Source organism: Dasypus novemcinctus, chromosome 2, assembly GCF_030445035.2.
Source record: "Dasypus novemcinctus isolate mDasNov1 chromosome 2, mDasNov1.1.hap2, whole genome shotgun sequence".
NCBI lineage: Eukaryota > Metazoa > Chordata > Mammalia > Cingulata > Dasypodidae > Dasypus > Dasypus novemcinctus.
Window position 1 is genome coordinate 82,224,048 of NC_080674.1, and position 22,340 is coordinate 82,246,387.

General features: G+C 38.2%; 1 protein-coding gene and 1 non-coding gene across 9 annotated transcripts in view; both read left to right on the forward strand.

The window, feature by feature from the left end:
* Positions 1-22,340, forward strand: part of MSH3 (mutS homolog 3) — a 229,016-nt gene that overhangs the window by 108,795 nt on the left and 97,881 nt on the right. For all 8 annotated transcript variants that reach the window (XM_058275431.1, XM_058275432.2, XM_058275433.2 and 5 more), the window contains 2 exons: positions 2,934-3,018; positions 3,735-3,844. In XM_058275431.1, coding sequence (XP_058131414.1) covers positions 2,934-3,018; positions 3,735-3,844 — 195 coding nt within the window. The remainder of the gene's footprint in view (positions 1-2,933; positions 3,019-3,734; positions 3,845-22,340) is intronic.
* Positions 18,271-18,461, forward strand: LOC111763560 (U2 spliceosomal RNA). Its single transcript, XR_002796407.1, has one exon. It is a non-coding gene; the product is annotated as a U2 spliceosomal RNA (small nuclear RNA).

Genomic DNA, 22,340 nt, shown 5'->3' on the forward strand with positions numbered 1-22,340 from the left:
CCCCACCTCCTTTATCCCAGGAAGTATGTTAGTCCAAACCAAAATCTGCCATACACATAAATACTTTTTAGAAAGTAGGTACTAAAACAGTCATGTCAATCTCTTCTTTAAGGTCCTTGAAATTCCAACGTTCTGTCTTTTTGTAGTTTTAACAGTGCCTTGCTTCAAAGGATCACAGATATTCGGGGCATATATGAATATATATCACGAGCAGAATTACACATTTAGTTGGAGTCATATGATCTAACCCTCGGACAATTGAAGGTTACGGACTATTGTGTTTAGGAGATTATCCTATTCTATTCATATGAGTGTGTAGGTAATGAGCAGTATTTCCAGATAGTCCACACACCTTAAATGCTCCTTATTTCACTTGTGAAATTATTTCTTACACTTCTGGTGTTGATAGGAGATAAAGGCAGCTAACTGAGATGCTTTTGAAGACGTCTCTGGATTATGGGTTCTTGAATAGTCTTACCCATGCCAGCTAAGCACTCCTGCAAGTCTGTGTCTGATTAGGGTTCTCAAGTGTTAACTGACTACCCCAGGGTGTAGGTTAAACCTGACTGCCAGAAATAGGGGTAGTAAAGGACTCATACCTAAATACTTGGGTAATGGTCTACTAGCGAGTCAGAGTTCAGGCAGGCTATGAGCCCTTTCAATTTGATCTTTAACATGAATCTTTGTGAACACCTGTCAGTTACACAGGCAATCTCTACCTCATTGTTAGTTTTTGAAAATAGTATTTTATCTTTTTAAGAGTTCCTGGGTATTTTACAGACATTTCTGGGGCTTTGTGATTCAAAAGAAAAAAAAATGGTTGGCTTCCCCAAAGGAAAATGTTAGCTTCAGTTGAAGCAGGCATTTCTTGTGCACCTGCTTTCCTCTAGGCCTCCCCTTAGAAAAGCTATAAGAGCAGGGGTTCTTAACCATGGAATTCTTTGCCAGTCAGGTGAAATGAATAATACTGTAATTTATTTGTTGCATACATTCATAAGGGAAGGAAATGCTAGATTTCAGTTAGAAGTCATAGAAAATAAAGATAATAAGTTATTTTTTTTTCCAATTCAAGCTCATGGACCCCCTGAAATCTTTCCGCAGACCCCTTGGGGTCTCCTGGTTCTTAACCAGGAGTATGAGAGGGATCGAAGGGCCACAGGTATATGTTATTCATTTGTTTTGGAGTTGCTTCTCCAAAAATCGTTAACAAGTTACCATCCTTTGGAACACAAGTCTGCCACAGATAAATTTACTGCCGAGGGACAGTGTTGGGTTATTAGGAAAAATTTCTGATTTGCAGTAAGTTATTTTTCAGGACTCTGGAGCCTTATAGTTGGGGGAATTTTCTAGATGTAGAGGATCTCTCAATGAGCACTAGTTCATTGGCTCAGATCTTAGGCCCCTTGGATACATAAATAAACGCTTGTTTCCATAACTGACTTGGGAAACTGGATTTTATTTAAATCTTATTGTAGCCATAAGATGGTGTGCTTGGATTTATAGCCCAGACACTCGTGCTTTCTTCCAAATAGTTTAGTGACCAAACTATAATTTTTCTTGCCTTCAGAAATTAGCATCAAGGCTATAAGTGCTTTTTTCTCCCAGTTTTTTTGTTTCGTTTTTAATTTATTTCTCCCCTTCCTCCATTATTTGCTGTGTCCATTCGCTGTGTGTCCTTCTGTGTCTGCTTGTATTCTCATTAGGCAGCTCCAGGAACTAATCCTGGGACCTTCCACTGTGGGAGAGAGGTGATCATTCTCTTGCGCCACCTCAGCTTCCTGCTGTGTCTCTTATTCTCTCTGTGTCTCTTTTTGTTGCATCATCTTGCTGCGCCAGCTCTCCTCATGGGTCAGCACTCCTACGTGGGTCAGCACTACTGCATGGGGCAGTACTGCACGCAGACCAGCACTCCACTTGGGCCAGCTCACCAAACAGGCCAGCTTGCCTTCACCAGGAGGCCCTGGGCATTGAACCCTGGGCCTCCTATATGGTAGACAGGAGCTCAATTGCTTGATTCACATCTGCTTCCCTTGGCTATAAGTGCTTTTGAATAGAAATGCCTGAGGACTGGTTCATAAAGGAAATTGAATTCCTTTATTTGTAAGGCATTGATTAATGTAATTGTTAACATGAAAGGACAAACTTGATATTGTACATAAATTTATTAGTTATATTGCAGTCTTAGTTCTCTGGTCTCTGGGAAACTATTGAACTTTTTATCTGCTTAAAAATGATTACAGGAGCATAAGGAGAATGTAAATTCTTTAAGCTTAAGGAAATACATTTGCCACTTTTTCTGTTTTCTATTAAATACTGACCACCTTAATGTGTTAATTACAGAGTAAATAACATGTGCTGCAAATATCAGAAGGTTGAATAAAGCTTTTAAAGCACTGAAAAGATGATCTCATGCTAATGAATAAGGAGGGCAATGTTGAGTGTCTTGACATATATTTCTAACTAACTTTCTAGCCACCCCGAAGATAATACCACATGCTTTGCCAGTGAAAAAAGACTGTTTGTGTGGGAGGTCCCAGGTTTGGTTCCAGTGCCTCCTGGAGTAGGCAAGCAGACAGACGAGAGAACCATCTGGGGAAGGGGGAAGATAAATAAAAGAAAAGTAAAGTAAATAAAATCTTAAAAAAAAAAGACTTTGTTTCTGTTCCTAGAAATGTAAAAACAGTATTGGTGTTGCTGCTTGCCTTCCTTGATTTGAAAGCAAATATGCTTCTCTTACATCAGTCTATTTCACAGTATAAGCATCAAAGGAAGACAATGACCCAGTGGATTTTCCTTTTGCTTTTTTTGGTTTGATTACCTATCAAAGAAATAACTTTTGTCATAATGTTATTGGACTGTTTCTAGTGTCTAAAGTAGTCTTTTATTTCTTTCTGCACTTATATCATGGCTGATTATGTTTCATTCTTTTACAGGAATTTTAGACAGTTTTCAAGTGAAATGGAATTTATGACAATTAATGGAACAACATTAAGGAATCTGGAAATCCTACAGAATCAGGTCAGGCAAACATATGGGCTAGGTGATTCAAAATGGCTTTGGAAAAAAAGCTTGGAGTAAGGTAGAAGTCTACTCTTATGAATGTGGATGAAAAATAACCTTGGTTAAACTTAACTATTATCTGAAGTTATACATTTTTCTTAGTGCTCAACTTTTTAGTGATAAAGCAAAGGTGAGTAAAGTTTTATTAGAGATTTCATAAAATAAAATAAAGCCCTTCTAGGGTAAATTCTTAGAATGCAACAATACAAGTTCACCTTTATTTTCAGTACCTCCTATTTGTCCAGTGTCATTGAGGGAACATCGGTCTTTAAAATGGTAACTCTGAAGCAGTAGAAGGTTCTGAGTTGTCAAAGGAAAATTATCCTTATTACACTGTACTTCTCAAGTCAGGGAAGTGTACAAGTACATTTTTAAGATGCTTAGAAGAAGCATATGTTTTAAGAAGGCTCTGCTAATTAATTCTTGGTTAACAATTACACATGCTCTCTGCTTTCTGTGAAAATGATCAAGACTTTATTTTATGTATGTATGTATTCATTTGTTTCTTCATCAGTCATTAAATGAACTCATTTTATGTGTCTTTATGCTGCGCATGTGTAACACATTTTAAATTGGGGTATATGGGATAATTGGGGCACATGAAAAACTAGCCTTTTGATGCAACTAGCCATTTTGATACAAGTTAATAAAAGTCATTTTCTGGTTTTTCTTAGACTGACATGAAAACCAAAGGAAGTTTACTTTGGGTTTTAGACCATACGAAAACTTCTTTTGGGCGGAGGAAGTTAAAGAAGTGGGTGACCCAGCCACTGCTTAAATTAAGGTAAAAGAAAGTCTTTTTTGTGTGTTTAATCTGAAATGATACAAAAACATGACATTAAAGGTGTGTCAGCCTCCTTTAAGAAACTACATTCCCCAAAGGTATCATAGTTTATAAAAATGGTGTGAGAATATTTAATTGTGGAAGCTTTTATTTTGTACCTGACAATGGACTGTCTAGGGTTATGAGGATTATTTCCTTGTCCCCCAAAATGAGCCTGCTTGCAGATTGGAAAACATGGGTGTTTCTGGTGAAAGTCAGTTATCCAGTTACTCTGTATCATCAGAAGCATAAGGGACTTGGGAAAGCAGTCCTGGAAAATAGGTCAGAGCTTTTTGTGAGAACCTTGTACACCAGGCTGCAAAGTTGGTAGCCAGGGAGAGTTAATTCAGTGATGGGAGTTGTATTAGTCAGCCAAGGGGTGCTGATGCAAAATACCAGAAATCTGTTGGCTTTTATAACGGGTGTTTGTTTGGGGTTGAAGCTTACAGTTACCAGGGCATAAAGCATAAGTTACTTTGCTCACTCAAGTCTGTTGCCACGTGTCGGAGCAAGATGGCTGCTAACGTCTGCAAGGGTTCATTCAGCCTTCCTCTTAATGCTCCATGGTCCCAGTTCTTCCAGTATCAGTTGTAGGCTGGGATAAGTCTCATCTCTCTCCTGGGGCTTGTTTCTCCCATGCTCAGCTGTTCTTCTCTCCGCAAGATCAGCTGTAGGCTATCAGGATCTCTCTCCCCTAGGGCCTCTGCCATGTCTGTGGAGCCATCTCTATTCCTCTTTGTTCTTCTCCTGTTTGTTTACTTCCTGGGGCTCCAGCATCAAAAACTCCAACTCTCCTCTGCCTTGTGGTTTTCTCTGTGAGCCCCTACCCACCAAGGGGGAAAGGACTCAAATCCTACTGAGGTGGCCCAATCAAAACCCTAGGCGTAATTTAATCAAGTAAAAGTGAAACCTGTGAATTCAGTACAATCTAAGGTTATCACTAGCCAGAGGAACAGACCAGTTTACAAATCAGTATATCTTTTTTGGAATTCATCAGTAATATCAAACTGCTACAGGAGTGATGTGACGTGAGCTGGACTTGCCTGAGTGTAGGAGGGGACAAGTTGGCAAGTTCATGGAGAGCCGCTGAGACCTGAATTACAGCATAACAGTAAGAATCTGAGAGAGGTTTCAGTTGTGAGACATTTGGGAATGTTGAATCAGTAATTTAGGAGCTCCTTTTGGGAGGGTAGTGGAGTCTGGTGTCTAAAACAGTGGTTTCTAAACTTGTTTGCACATAGAAATTACGTGGGAAGCATTACAAACTACTGATGCATGTGTCTTATTCCCAGAGATTGTGATGTAATTGGGCCAAAGTGTGGCCTGGGCTTTGGAATGTGTATTATTCAGAGTTCTCTAGGGAATAGAACTGGCAGGAGGTATCTGTAAATATTAGGAGATTTTGTAAAATTGACTCATGTGATTATGGGAATGCACAAGTCCAAATTCTGCAGGGAAGGCTGCAAGGTAGGAATTCCAGTGAAGATGTTTGATGAATTCCTCAGGAGAAGCCAGCTGGCTGAAGTAGAGATGGGAATTCTCTCTCCTGCCTGCTAAAATCATCACTTCTCCTTTTAAGGCCTTCAGCTGATTGCATGAGATGTCCGTCTGTAGATGTGATGAGCCATAGATATAATCAACTTAACTAATGATTTGAGTCCACACAATGTCCTCACAGTAACAATTAGGCCAGCGCTTGCTTAGCCAAACAACTGGGCACCATTACCTGGCCAAGCTGACAATAAGCCTAAGCATCACAGAATGTTTAAAAACTCCCCCATGTGATTCTGATTTGCAGAAAAGTTTGGGGGCTATGGCACTTAATAGGAGCTCACTCAGTGTTTACTAAATGAATGCATGCTGTTATTTATTGAGCCCTTGTTTTATACTTAACTATGTGTTTAATACTCAAAGTAACCCTTTGAAGTAGGTCATTGAGATGAGGAAACAAAGTCATGGAGCTTAAATAATTTGTTCAGTGTTCCCCGCTAGTAGAGGTAGAGCCCAGATTTAAGACCAGCCTTGACTCTATCACTGAAACAGGCATTTAACCATCATCCTGAACAGCCTCCCATGTAGATAAACCAAAGACAGTATGGGGTGGTGGTTAAGAGAACTGCTATGAGTGGGGCTGTCAACTGAATCAGTCACTCTCAGCCTCCGTATTGTCACCTTTGAAGTGGTAAAATACCTCCTCACAGGGTTCAGTAAGGGATAACATGAGACAATAATTCAGGCACTATGCAAGGTGCTTTACATTTTGCTGTTAAGATGCACAATAACCTTAATAGTAGATGCTACTATTAGCTCCATTTTACTCTTTGCTTAGTAAATAGTCATCATCAGTAAATGAGAGCAAATGCTATTATTAATGTTAGTACTAATCTTGACACGAAAGTAAGTGCAGCCTGCCCAAGAATGGAGCCGCACGCGGAGAGCTGACACAACAAGATGACGCAACAAAAAGAAACAGATTTCCGTACAGCTGACAACAACAGAAGCGGACAAAGAAGAACACATAGCAGACACAGAGAACAGACAACTGGGGTGGGAAGGGGAGAGAAATTAAAAAAAAAAAAAAGTACTAATCTTGAGACACTTTTGATGATAATGATTACCACTTCAGTTTTTAGTGGATTACTCTGATTTCCTTTCTTGACCATATAGATGTGAAGAAGAAATTCTAAAAATGGAAGTATCTCCTTTAGTTCAATTAAAGGAAATAAGGGAACCTTGAGGAGCAAAAGCAGACAACTAGCTTTCTGAAGAAAATCTTTGGACAACAGTAGTGGTGTAGCATTCTGCCTAAATATCCACAGTCATCTTGCTCGTTTATTTGCTTGGTTAAAGTATTCAGCAGAAACAAACTTTTTGGGGGGCTTTTTCATGTGAATTTAAATGTTCATTTCTAATGTTAAATTTAATTTGTATAATCAGAATTAATTTGAGATAAATTTACTAGACCCATGTTAGGTGCTCTTACTGGACTGAATTGTGTATGCCTTTGAATCATACCTTTCCAGAAAAGCTGATAGAAGATATGCAATGCGTTGAACATTGGTGCTTTCAAGTGTGAACTTTAAACTGGCTTAACACGTAAATTAGCCACAAATGAGCAAACCTTTTTTTCTTTTCACTTTTTATTATAAGCTCATAGTTTAAAACCTTTATCCTCCTGATCCATTAAAATCTACTCCACAAGAATTCCTGTTAAATATTAATAGCATTCGCAACCTATTGCGAACAAATACTTAGAGAAAATCTTCAGATGATTAGTCCGTGGCTCAGGTATATATTTATTGTTCTTTTTTTCCCCACACTGACATAACAAGTGTCATGCTTAGCACATCAGTGGGCCATCCAGGCTATTCTGTTTCTGACATTGATAGCCAAGGTTAGTTTAGGATCTGGTTTACTTCTGTGGTGAGATCACAGAACAAATAATGGGTGACAAGGGCACTTAACCAGATAAGGCAGATCTACTACAGTTCTGTAAGATCGCATTATTTATCAGTCACCCATGAATTCCTTTATTTTTTTTTAAAGATTTATTTATTTTTTAAATTTCTCTCTGCTCCCCCCGCCCAGTTGTCTGTTCTCTGTGTTCATTTGCTGTGTGTTCTTTGTGTCCACTTGTATTCCTGTCAGCGTAGTGGGGAATCTGTGTATCTTTTTGTTGCATCATCTTGCTTCATCAGCTCTCTGTGTGTGCAGTGCCACTCCTGGGCAGGCTGCACTTTTTTTCGCATGGGGCAGCTCTCCATACGGGACATACTCCTTGCGCGTAGGGCTCCCCTATGTGGGGGACATCTCTGTGTGGCACAGCACTCCTTGTGCGCATCAGCACTGCACATGGGCCAGTTCTCCACACAGGTCAGGAAGCCCTGGGTTTGAACCCTGGATCACCAGATAGAGCATCAACTGATGCCAGTTGAACCCTGGACCACCCGATGCTGCTCTATCAGTTAAGCCAAAGCCTCTTCCCCATGAATTCTTTTAAATCCCTTAAGATCCTCTTTATATTTTTAGCTATTTTATATATATATATATTTATAGAACTTTTTAGAACTATATATTCTAGTTCTTAGAGCAGTCATACAATTCACAAATCCCTTACAAAAGTATTTCAAGATTCAGAGGGTTTTCCATCCCTTAGCCCCTTCTATTCTATTAAATGGCTTCTTTGGTACAAAATTTTACTAATGACTTCTAGAAATATAAATGGTGTTTACTCTATGCTCAATGATAGATTAAAAGAATTCCTTAGATTATTGAGACAATTTTACTTTACTGAAACCACATTGCCTTTTTTGTTTGTTTTTAGAGAAAGAATTGTGGGTTTACAGAAAAATCCTGCATAAAAATACAGAGTCCCCATATACTACCTTATTATTAACACTTTGCATTAGTGTGGTACATTTGTTGAAGTTCATAAAGGAACAGTTTTATAATTATACTAACTATAGTCCATGGCTTAACTTAGGGTTCATTGGGTTGTGCAGTTCCATTGATTTGAAAAAAAAACAAAAAAACCCTTTCTTTTAGTTACATATATGCAGCCTAAAATTTTCCCTTTTAACCACATTTACATATATAATTCACTGTTGTTAATAATGTTCACAATCTTGTGCTACCATCACCACTATTCATTACCAGAACTTTATGATCAACCCAGATAGGAGCTCTGTACAATTTAAGCATTGTGCGGAGGAAACAGGATTCTTTATCCTCATCCTGTCCTCTGATAACCTATATTCTAGATTCTGACTCTATGAGTTTGCTTGTTTTAATTATTTCATATCAATGAGGTCATACAAAATCTGTCCTTTTGTGTCTGGCTTATTTCACTAAACATGTCTTCAAAGTTCATCCATGTTGTTGCATGGATCAGAACTGAATAATGTTCCATTGTATATGTATATATACCACATTTTATTTATCCATTCATTGGTTGATGGACACTTGGGTTTCTTCCATCTTTGGCAATACCACATTGCTTTTTTTTTTTTTTAAAGATTTATTTTTATTTATTTAATTCCCCTCCCCTCCCCCCGGTTGTCTGTTTTCTGTGTCTTTTTGCTGCGTCTTGTTTCTTTGTCTGCTTCTGTTGTCGTCAGCAGCACGGGAAAGTGTGGGCGGCGCCATTCCTCGGCAGGCTGCTCCCTCCTTCGCACTGGGCGGCTCTCCCTATGGGTGCACTCCTTGCGCGTGGGACTCCCCTACGCGGGGGACACCCTTGTGTGGCACCGCACTCCTTGCGCGCATCAGCACTGCGCATGGGCCAGCTCCACACGGGTCAAGGAGGCCCGGGGCTTGAACCGCGGACCTCCCATGTAATAGACCGACGCCCTAACCACTGGGCCAAAGTCGGTTTCCCCACATTGCTTTTTATAAATGGGTTATGCCTTTTTATGTGTTGTAACCTACAATTACTAGTTCTGCTAATTTCAAGAAAGAAGATTCTTCAGTCTATAATTTTCAACTTTTTCTTATAAATGAATATCATATTGGCAAACGATTAGTTATGAGCCTTTTAACATGAAATTACATTTAATTCCTTTTTATAAAAAATTCTTTTGATATTCCATCTTTGAATTTCTTTTGTCTTTGAAATGATATAGTCTTGTCATTCTTTTATGTGTGTACCCTATGTACATTATAATTTTGTCAAAAAGATCCAAAATGCAAATTCTGCCTGTAAATATTAATAGAGAAAAAAAATTGAAAAGAATGGGTTGAGTATGTAAAATGATATTTTAGGCAAAATAATAATTTTCCAAGGCTGTTTGGGTTGTCTTAGAAGTATTCAGGTTTTAGTAGCATACTCTATATTTAAATTTTTAAAAAAATTAAACAAAAAGAAATCATCTTTCCTTTATGGGTACCTATTCTTCTGCTTGTACCTTCAATTTTGTTTGTTTGTTTTAGGATGTACCAGGGATTGAACCCTGGTTGTACATGCAAAGTAGGTGTTCAACCATTGAGTTACACCCACTCCTCAGCATCTTAAATGTTGATTTCACCCAGGGTTCTCTTCTGGAGCCTCTTCTCACATTCATCGCTATGCAGGAACTCACCTTATCACCTTTCTGTGCAGTAGTGCTAGGTCCACACACTTGCTAGGATATTGTTGCTTCAGTAAATGATCCTATCTGAGCACACAAAACATATTGAAAATAAAGAATTTTCCTCTAGTGAGATGGTGATTTCTTGGAAATCCAGTCTCTTGTGTGCCTATAGAACTGTTAACCAGAATCTGAGAAACCATTGAACCTCTGACAAAAAGTTATAGTATATCATCTTACCTTTTTGTAATCTCTTATTTATGAAAGACAGCAGATAAAGGCTTGCTATTTATTGGGGAAACTAAGCCATCTCCATGCCTCTGTTCTTGCACTTTTCTATTTCTAATCTGCACTGCCCATGGATTGATTTTTTAAAAATGTATGTCCAGTTGTCACTCCCGTTATTTACAGTTCTCCCAGCATTCTGAGATGTAATTTATTTCCAGAAGTTTGCACCTCTTTTTCCTTTTTCTAAGGCATCCTTGTCCCCTTTAATACCTAGTGAACACCTCCTCATCTTTGTTTCCATCCTACTTCACTGCTAGCTCTTCATCCTGTGTCTGTCATCTAAATGTTGGCGCTTCTGAGAGCTGTCTTAGGAGCTCAGCTCTCTCCCATTCCTCATCTTCTTAGTTGTCTTATCCTTGTTATCTACACCTTAATTAGTCCCATGACTTTAAATATCAAAATATCAGTAATTACCAAATTTATATGTCTGGACTTTACTTTCTTCTATTCTCTAGAGTTATATATTTAGCTTAGATTCATATTCACATCGATGTGTCACAAACATCTCAAACTTCTCATGGTCTTCCCTGTTCCTTCTACTGGTTGTTCCATTTCAAGAACTGTAACCTCCCCTTAATGAGCTGCTTGGGCCAGAAACCTGGGAGTTATTCTTTTTCTTTTTCATAACCACATCTAATCTAATACTAAGCCCTGTTGATTTTCCCTCTAAAATAGGTCTACTGAGTCTGTCCACATCTTGCCAGCTCCACTTCCATCACCCTGGTCTAAACTATCAACAGCTTTCACATGGTGAGACTGCAGTAGCCTTGCAGCTGAACTCTTATTTCAAAATAAAACTGAATCATGCCACTCCTCTGCTTTAAACACTCAGTTGGCTTCCCATTGTACCTAAAATAAAATGAAAATTCTTTAACATGACTCTACTATCTGACTCTCCTTTGCACTCATTCTGTTCTTCTCATGCAGGCTTTCCTTGGTTCCTGAGGGTCCCAAGCTTTTTCTTTTCTCATGGTCTTTGTACTTGTTGGTTTCTCTACCTAGAATGTCCTTCCCTTTCTCCTCAGACTTTTCATGGCTAGCTCCTTTTCTTTTAGGTCTCAGCCTACCTTTTTCAGAGAGGTTTTCTTTGGCTACCTAATTTCATTTATGTTCTTTGTATCATTCTTTGGGAGTGTGTTGGATATTTCATAATTGGTAATTGTTTGGGTATGTTTATTTAGTGTCTGTCTCATAAAACTGTGTATCTCATTTGTAACAGGCACTTTTAAGTATTTATTGAATGAATAATTATAAAAGTGAATCATTCAAGACCCAGCTCAGATATCTCCTTTGAGGAGCCCTCTTCTTTCTCCTTCCTTCCCCTTTAGAATGTTAACTCGTCTCAATTTGTCCTACTTCTTACTGTCACTCCCTCCAATCCCAACACACCCACCGAGTACATTGGGGCTGTGTCTCATAATATTTTGAGTGTAATAGGTGAATGGTAAATTAAGAACAAGTGAATCCAATTTGACAATCTTAGGGTTCTAATTAGGCTCAGAAAATAAAGGCACACCTATGTAAGGAAGTTGTTTGTTTTTTTTTCCTGACAAAAAGTCCTTGGTTTTAAAAGAATCTTAGAAGAGATATTTTCCTTTATATAATACCTTGTTTTTGTGCTACAAATTTGGTTCTGGAGAAATCATTTCTTCTCTTTTGGAAGAATAATTGCTTGGTCAGGTATAAAAACATTGTACTAAATACTGGAAGAAATGGTATAGTGACATCTTGTCAGATCCCTCGTGGAATTGCAGTAGGTAGAAGTTACTTAAGGGAAGTCATGTGACTTAGTAAGGATGGTGCCTTTTCCAGCTTTAGGCATAGCTATTTTTAAGTACAGTGTGAAAAGGTTTAACTTAAAGGTCTAAGCACATACGATTCTGAATTTATTTGTTTAGATGTATCTGGGTGCACTGTGATTTCTCTATAGCACTTTAATGCCATACCTGTAGAATTTGAATGCCATAATTGGTCATTCAGATAAGCTCAGTTATTTCAAATCCGTCCTCTTGGCACAAGGAGAGCTAATACACTTATCTCTTGAATGGAAACAAATGTCTATAGAAGCAGAGGACTTAAACCTCAGAAGAATCAAGGGAGTGAAAAGAAAATGGCAGGATGGGAAGCTGGTGTTTTTCTGTGCTATATTTTGATCAGTATTATCAGTATTAATCCTTTCAACTATCCTCTGAGATAGATATTTCTTTTATTTTATGGATGAGAAACACAAATTCAAAAGGTTAATTATCAGTCACTCAACCAAGCACATAGAGGCCTGTCTGAAAGCACAATTTTGGCATTAATCAGACTTCAGCTTGAGTCCAGGTCCCTCACTCATTTGTGTCACTTTGGGTTAAGTTATGAACTTTTATACATCCCAGTTTCTTCATCTGTAAGATGAAAATGACAAGACTTATTTCATAGTGTTATTGTGAGACCCACATGAGACAGTATATATAAAGGATTACTGTGGTTCCTAGTATCAGTTGTATAGTTAAGGAGGGAGCTGTGGTCCTTATAATACCAAAAAAGGATCAGTAGGGCAATGGAAAAATAAATAACCCATTCATATATTGAAATATAATACAGCAATTAAAATGAATGACCTAGGTTTACGTTCATCAACATTAGTAAATCTCAAAATAACAATGTTTTAAAAGAATACATAGAGCATGATAGCACTTATTTAAATTTTTTAACAATACCCTGTGCTGTTTCGGGGTTCAGATATAAGTGCTACAAATATAAAAATGGAAGGTAGAAAAGTTATTTACTAACAACAGGACACTGGTTACTTCTGGGATTGGAAGGGAAGAAAAGAGAAGGAATGCAACTAGGATCGTTTTCTATCTGTATTTTCAGTGCTTTTTTAAAGAAACAATTCTATATAAAATACATACTTTTTTTTCAAGTGGCATTACCACCACACCACTACTACCATTATAATTAGGGGAGAGTGCAATTCAAACCCAGGTTTATCTGTCTAGAGAGCCCGTGTTAGACTTGAGCCTCCGTTGTTTCTACCACATCTTATTTAGAAAGATGGGAAGAGAGTTGTAAGACTCCTCCACTAGAAGCTTCCAGTGATGGCAAGGGGAAGACTATGTACTTAGGTTGTTAGCAGTCCAGGATCAGTCCAGGCCAGTACATCTCCTGAATCTGAATCTGGCACTTGTCTGTGTTTTATGCATGTAGCTACATTCAAGATTGTACCGAGTATCTACATTGACCAGTGGGGAGTGGGTAAGAGTCTTTATGTCAGTCCCTTCTCAGGAAGACAGAGAGGTTAACCTGATCAAGTGCTTGGAACTTTTGGAGCTCAATTTCATGTTTGATTGACTAAGTACATTTAACAGGTTGGGTAGCAGTAAAGATAGTAAATTGGCTCGGGAAGCAAACTGCTAACAAAAAAGACCCAGAAAAATTTAATGGCTCTAAAAGAGTGGAAGTTAATTTCCCTTTTTCTTCTTTACATAAACAACCCATAACCTTTCCAAGCTGGGGATACTGGGCATTGACATCCAGCCAGTAGAAAGGGAAAAAGCAGAGAGCATAGATAGGTGTTTTTGTTTTTTACGATTCAGGTTTTAAAATAGCACATATCACTTCTGCTCACATCTCATTGATTGGGATTTATTCTTTGGCTAATAAATGTTTGCCAAAGAAGAAGTGGCTTTTCCCCCCTTCCTTTGTTATTGTTGTTTTCACCCCATGTACTTTTTTTATAGGATATGAAAATTAATTTATTTGAAGTTTTGGACAGGCAATATCTTTAGAGTTCAAAGGTTTAAAAATATGAAAATATATACAGTGAAATGTTTCCTTCTCATCCATGCCCCTCATCTACCCGTATCCCATTAGATAATCATAGTTATTACATTTTTGTATATCCTTCTGGAGACTTTTCATTTAAAAAAATAAGCAAATAGGAATGTATAACCTTCCTTCCTTTTACATAGATGGAGGCATTACATATACAGTATCTTGTGTCTTTCACTTAATAGAATAAGATAGTTATTTAAAATTTTTTATTATTCATTCTCAACACACAGTGTTGATACTGTTCCCAAGGAATTTCTAATCTAATTTGGTTAAGTAATAATCTCCTTGAGGAGATTATATGGAAAAAGAGATGCAAGTAGTGGAAGACTTTGTACCTAAAATAAAAATATTTGTTTCACATTGTATAGCTCAATACTATATTTAGTACAAATGAGAACCACCTTTATACTCCAAATTAGATTTTTAGAAAACTGCTTGAGTGAATTAAACATGCTGAGTTTATTCTTGGCATTTAAACTCCATAAATAATTAAAATGGAAAATTGTTGGTGTTAGGAAGTAGGTCCTTGACTACAATTTTGGGTAATTTTCCAAAGCACTAAGTACATTTTAGTGATAATTCTTTTAAATAATTAGTTTTTATTTTGATAAACCCATTCATTTAGAGTATTAATGGTTATATTTCTAATTCAGAGCCTTGGCCTAAATGACTAAGTAATATAATGTTACATGTTTCCTCCGGTTTAACATTTCATTTATATTAACAAAACTAAGTGCCATTTTTAACTCTCTGGAATGTCTTGAAATTTACGTTGGGGGTTTTATTTATTCTTTGTGGTTTCCCGTGTTCTTTGTACCTGCCAATACAACATTCACCCATGGTAACTCTGATTTTACTCAGTCCATGGGACATAGTACTGCTTATAGATGGGAAATGAAGTATAGATGGTACATAACTGAGTGCTGTGCTAGATTGGTGCTGACCCCATTCCTCTTTGCCTCTGCTTTGTAAATGTGAGTAGGAGCAGAAAAGGAACTGCTACCAAAAAAAAAAAAATCTAAGTCCTTTCAACTAAAAAAATAATCACCTCACTGTCAGCATATGTGGATTAAATTGCATCACTTGGAATGCATATTTTCAGGAACCTTAGTTGGCCTGTCCTTTGTTCTATAGTATCAGAGTTTCAGTGGGGTCTAGACTGGCTCAGATGACTAATAGTAAATGGCAACTTTCATTTGGGCTTACTTTCCTCCTTGTCTCTTTCAGCTTTATCATTCTTTTTTTTTTTAAGAGAAGTTGTGAGTTTACAAAACAGTCGTGCAATCATGTATAACATACAGGATTCCCATACAAAGCTCCACCACCAACACCTTGCATTGTTGTGGAGCATTTGTTACAAATGAGGAAAGAACAGCATAAATATATTACTGCTAACTATAGCCCATAGCTTACATTTGGTGTATTTTCCCCATAAACCACCCTATTGTTAACACCATGTATTAGTATTGTATATTTGTTATAGTTCAGGATAGAATGCTCTCATATTTGTACTATTAACTACAGTCCATCATCCACCACAGGGTTCTCTGTGTTACACGGTTCCATGCCATGTAAACTTTATCATTCTTCATCTTTATGTCTTTATTGGTAAAGAGTTTCAGAATACCTCCCCTCAAAATACTATGGGAGGATTTCGTTTTCTGGTAATATGTGGCTTCACTACCATAAAAATTCTTCGCTACCTATATAAAATAACTAAATATGCTTGATAATGTGTAACAAACATCCTTTTAGAACATAACTGAGATTGTTTTAAAAAAAAATGTAAGGGAAAAACTCAGGGACAGGTTAGTAGGAAAAAAAACACGAAAAACAAAAACACTCAGGGATAGGTTGAGAAAGGAGCTGAATACAGAAGTGAATTGACTCCCATCCTGCAGCTATCCTCTGGGCCTTTGCAGTTCTTGGTAATGAAAAACCTTAGGTTTTAATTGCCTTGTGGGAAACAGGGAAGGTCTTTGGTCCTTTTCAGTTAGGGAGCCTACAGTAACGTGACACTCAAAGGACTATAATGTCAGTAAAAGATGGATAACAAATATGTCTGTCTTGGCCTAGTCACATGAGGGAGGATCTTTGCAAGAATCTTTAACCATAGGCCCACCTTCATTGAGGTGAGCAATTTCCATTTATACTATCTCTGTGGTCTGGCAGTTTCCAAGCTGTGAAATTGACTTAAATGGTCCCATTATATTTCAGGGTATCTAGCAGAAGCAAATGCAGATCCTTCCAGAGGAGATTTACACTCAGTCTGGGCCTCATAAAGAATCCCAAAAGACATGTTGCAAAAGACATGAATACAGGTTACTGGGAATCCCAAACAGCAGAATTAGAATCCTAAGACTTGTTGGTGATATAGTTATAAAAATAAATATCAGACCCCAAGTTAAAAGAAATAGAGAATGAAACATAGGCACACAGTGAGTGGATGTGGCTCCGGTGGTTGAGTACGTGCTTCCCACATGGAAAGTCCCGGGTTTGGTTCCTGGTGCCTCCTAAAAACAAAAACAAACAACATGCAAACAAACAGAAAAACCAACTCAGCAGAGTCAGGGTGGCTCAGGGAATGAGCACCAGCTTTCCATATATGAGATTCTGGGTTTGATCCCCTGCCCTGGTACCTTAAAAAAAACAAAACAAAACAAAAAAACAAACACAGGTGCAAAGAACAAAAGTACTATCAAAAAGGACCAAGTTGATTTAACAAAGAACTACATATAACCTTTGGAAGCTGTGGATGGATTTAACAGGAATTAGATACACTAATTGAAATGTTAGATGTACGTGAAGACATATAGAATGTAGCAGAGAGGCAATGTGATAGAAAATATAAGAGATTGAAGACAAATCTAGAATTTGGTGGTCTAATATAATCCTTATCAGATTTTGAGAAGAAAATTTGAATGGGAGGAGAGACAATATTCATAGAGGCTGATAAAGGATGAGAATTTTTCATGAAAGATATGGGTCCTTAGATTTAGAAAGCAAAATAAACCCAAAAGTGTGATTAAAAATAAATATGTAATCCACATTTAGATAAATCATAGTGAAACTACAAGGTACTAAATCAAAGGTAAAAATCTTACAAATAGCCAGAGAGCAAAGAAAGACTACCTATAAGCAATGAAAATTACATAACTGAGTGCTTTCTAATCCACCCCCCCCCCCCCCAATTCTTATTTCTTTGGCTTTCTTTTGGTGACTTTTTTTTTTTTTTTTTGGCATTCATTGAGGTTTTTTTTTTTTTTTAAGCACTTAGTTTTCCCCCAGTTACTTGCTAGGTTTGTGTCTATTTTTATAGTATATTTTTTCTGTTGATTTTTACCTGGTTTCTTTTTGTGTTTGTCTATGTACTGTACTGGTTTTATTATTTGGAAATTATTTTCAGAATAATATGAGGGTTTATCCAGAGAAGATTTTTGTTTGCTTCTATCAGGTCCCTGATGGCACTGGACCATCTTAAGTCAAATTCAGCACATGAGATTTTTAGTCTGTCCAAATGATTCTAAGCTAGGCTGCAGGTTCACCCTTAAACCGTTCACCTTTATTTTGAAGCTATTTCATATTCACAACTGTTTCTTCTGGCATATCTCTTCAGGAACAAAGAGACTTAAGCTGCTGGATTATTTCTCTGGCTTCTTACTTTCCTTTAGATTTTAGTCCTTATCATTTTGTTAGTTCTATGAAAGGTCCTGTGGTTCATATTTCTACTAAGCCGTTTAGGTAGTTGATCTAGCCACATAGCATGACCAATGTGGTAATGTCTGAATTTACTGTACTCATTTTGTATCATCTGTCTTCAGAGTAAACCTTTTGGTAACAAAACAGAAAACCCAAAGAATAACAATAAAATACACCCCCATAAACTTACTCAGAATTATAGGGGCATATCCAGAAATAGTAATCAGTAAGTACAGATTCCTTCACATCCTCACTTTGGTAATAGCTATAGGTCATGCACTATGTCTATGAGTGATAGCGACATATAATGGATGTTAACATCATTACCCAGCTTATCTTCAAATGTGAAGGACTCCAGTGACACCCACATTTAGTCCTTGAGTGTTTGGTGGTAAGAAGAATCTTCGTCATCCCCAGCACATCAAGTCCATTGTTTTTTGCCATATGGAATGAAATGACTCAGATGCCTTCTTTTCAATTATTTAGAATATATAGTGTTATAAAAACAACAGTATCACTTCTTGGCCTTTTGGCTAACATCAAGTGTAGTGTCTGTTCTTATCAGTTTAATATCTGATATGTCATCTCTCCGAGGGCAATATATTAAGTGGATTTTTGGAGCAGGGAGATGGAATAGGAGCTTGCTCCGACCACTCCACACATTGACCTGGTATCGCAGTACCTCCAGGAACAGTGCGAAAAAAAAAAAACAACAACCGTAGATACTCTTTTTCATCATCTACTTGACAGTGGTACTTCCTATTTTATTGACACAATCACCAAATCTCTCATTGATGGCACTAAAATGATGGTTCTCTTTAATGGTGGTCTAATGTACTGTTTTGTTACATTTATTTGGAAGCTCTCATTACTCCTAATTTAAGAACAGTACTAAGGTATTGAATTATTTTATTTTTTTAAAAACTTAGAAGTTATTCATTTGCATTCTGATCTATATATTGGAGATAAAAGTGGAATTAAAGCTGCCTTACGGGCGGGAGAGCCGAGCCACGCTGTGCCGCGGCGGGCGGCGGGCAAGGGAGCCGAGCCCAGCCGAGCTGCGGCGGACGGCGGGCGGCGGGCGGGGAAGCCGAGCCGGGCCGAGCCCAGCTGAGCCGCGGAGGGCGAGGGGGCCGAGCCCAGCCGAGCTCAGTCGAGCCCAGCCGCGCCGCGGAGGGTGGCGGGCAGGGAAGCCGAGCCCAGCCGGGCCCAGCTGAGCCCAGCCGAGCCGCGGCGGGCGAGGGAGCCGAGCCCAGACGAGCTCGGCCAAGCCCAGCCGCGCCGCGCCGGGTGGGAGAGCCGAGCCGCGCTGCGCCGCAGCGGGCGGCGGGCGGGAAAGCCGAGCCCAGCCGAGCCCAGCCGAGCCGCGATGGGCGGGGGACCCGAGCCCAGCCGAGCCTAGCCAAGCCCAGGCAAGCCCAGCCGAGCCGCGGAGGGCAGGGGACCGGAGCCCAGCCGAGCCCAGCCGAGCCCAGCCGAGCCTGGCGGCGGGGTTTCTGTTCTTTGTTTTTTGTTTTTTTTTTGTTTTTTTTATTTTTTATTTTTTTTAATTTTTGTTGTTGTTGTTGTTGTTTTTTTTTTAATCCTCTCTTTCCTGTCCCCAATATTCTTCTTATACTATTTTATCTTAACAATACAATAGGTCCTACAGGAAATACCTCACATTTGCTGGGTTTCCTCACCCTCCACTGCCTCATTTTTCTGTGAATAGATTTAGCCTATCTACACTATCCCCTTTCCCCTACAACTTGATATCCTCCACCATCTGCTATCTCTCCTATATTCCATCTCCCTTTCTTTGATCCGCAAAGTGTCTAACTCTTAATTTCTAATACCTTTGTTTAGTTTTCCATCTGGTATTCGTCCCTGAAACTATTACCTTTCTTTTCTCTTTCCCTCTCTCACGGAAACAATAGCCTCTTAGTACGTACCACATTCCTCCCATATTCAGTCGTCTACCTCATTATAGGTACTTTCCTACTACTATAACTCTACACAATTTACATGATCTAACCTCCATCCTCCCAGAACTCATATTGTTGCTTCGTTAACATATATCACCAATACTACTTCACACTTTTTCCTCCCTTACACAATTGCCTTTCCCCAGCACTAATACTTTCCTTTAAAGTGAGCTTAACTAGCAATAAGAAATTGGAATAAGAAGAACAAAGTGACAAAGAGAAGATATAACACTTACGCAAAAACAACAGCTAATTAATCTCCAAGACTAGACAAAGAAGCTAAGGAACTGATTAAACCCGTCAAGAAAAAATGTTGACAAGACAGCAACAAAAATCTACAAACCAAACCAGTAATCAGGAAAACATGGCTGAATCCAATCAGGAAGGGGGGCAGGACTTCGCACAAGCAATGAAAGATCTCAGATCATTTATCACCGACAAATTTGATGAAGTAATGAAAGAGGTTAACAGCATGAAGACAACACTTGGAGGGGAAATTGCAGACATGCGCAAAAAAATAACAGACATGATGGAAATGAACACCACAATTCAAGAAATCAAAAATACCCTTGCAGCAAATATCAGCAGACTAGAAGAGGCAGAGCAGAGAATTAGTGATGTGGAAGACAGTGCATTGGAAATCAAACAGATAGTAGAAGTGGTCAATAAAAAGGTAGAAAAAATCCAGATAGGACTTAGGGACCTGAATGATAACGCAAAACGCTCAAACATACGTATTATAGGCATTCCAGAAGGAGAAGAGAAGGGAAAGGGGTCAGAAGGACTGTTGCAGGAAATAATGAATGAAAACTTCCCAAATCTACTGAAAGAGACAGATGTACATATCCAAGAAGCACAGCGCACTCCACTGGTCATAAACCCCAACAGGCCCACCCCAAGACATATACTTGTCAAATTATCCAATGCTCAAGACAAAGAAAAAATTCTAAAAGCAGCAAGAGAAAAGAAAACCATCACATACAAGGGAAACTCCATAAGATTAAGTGCTGATTTCTCATCTGAAACGATGGAGGCAAGAAGGCAGTGGTATGATATAGTCAAGGTACTAAAGGAAAAAAGTTTCCAACCAAGAATACTCTATCCAGCTAAACTAGCATTCAAAAATGATGGAGAGTTCAAAATATTCACAGATAAACAGAAACTGAAAGAGTATATCAACAAGAAACCTCCCCTTCAAGAAATTCTTAAGGGAGTTCTGCAGGAAGAAAGGAAAAAACAGGACAGTCAGAGATGGAGGAGAGTGTAAAAGCAACAAGAAAGACAAAAATAGAAGGGGAAAATAAAATAATACAAACAAAATGTAACAAACACAAATCCAACCAAAATATGGCTACCATAAATAACTCTCTAAACGTAATAACACTGAATGTCAACGGACTAAACTCACCTATCAAAAGATTCAGACTGGGACACTGGATAAGGAAATACGACCCATCTATATGCTGTCTACAAGAGACACATCTTAGACCCAGAGACTCATGGAGGTTGAAAGTGAATGGCTGGAAAACAATCATACAAGCAAACAACAACCAAAAAAAGGCAGGAGTAGCTATATTAATATCAGACAAAATAGACTTTAAATGCGAAACAATTGTGAGAGACAAAGAAGGATACTATATTTTAGTGAAAGGGACAATCTGTCAAGAAGATCGAACAATCATAAATATTTATGCTCCTAACAAGGGCGCCTCTAAATATGTGAGGCAAACGCTGGAAAAACTAAGTGAAAGAATAGATGCATCTACAATTATAGTGGGGGATTTTAATACACCACTATCAACTCTGGACAGAACATCTCAAAAGAGAATCACTAAAGAAAGAAAACATTTGAACAGTATATTAGAAGAGCTGGATCTAATAGACATATATAGATCATTACACCCAAACACAGCAGGATATACATTTTTCTCAAGCGCACATGGAACATTCTCCAAGATTGACCATATGCTAGGCCACAAAGAAAGGCTTAATGAATTCAGAAAGATCGAAATCATACAAAACAATGTCTCTGACCACAGTGGAGTGAAGCTGGAAATTTGCAAGGTACAGAGACCCAGACTCCACACGACAATTTGGAAATTAAACAGCACACTCTTAGAAAAACAGTGGGTCAAAGAGGAAATCTCAAAAGAAATCAATGACTACCTTGAAACAAATGATAATGATAACACAACATACCAAAATTTATGGGATGCAGCAAAAGCGGTACTGAGAGGGAAATTTATAGCCATAAATTCATATATCAAAAAAGAAGAAAGAGCAAAAATTGGAGAACTAACTGCACTTTTGACGGAATTAGAAAAACAACAACAAAATAACCCAACAGGAAGAAGAAGGAAGGAAATAACAAAGATAAGAGCAGAACTAAATGAAATAGAAAATAAGAAAGCACTTGAAAAAATAAACAAGACCAAGAGCTGGTTTTTTGAGAAGATCAACAAAATTGACAAACCTTTAGTGAGACTAACAAAGAAAAAAAGAGAAAAGATGCAAATACACAAAATAAGAAATGAGAAAGGTGATATCACCACTGACCCCACAGAAATAAAGACTATCATAAGAGGATACTTTGAAAAACTATATTCCAACAAAAATGAC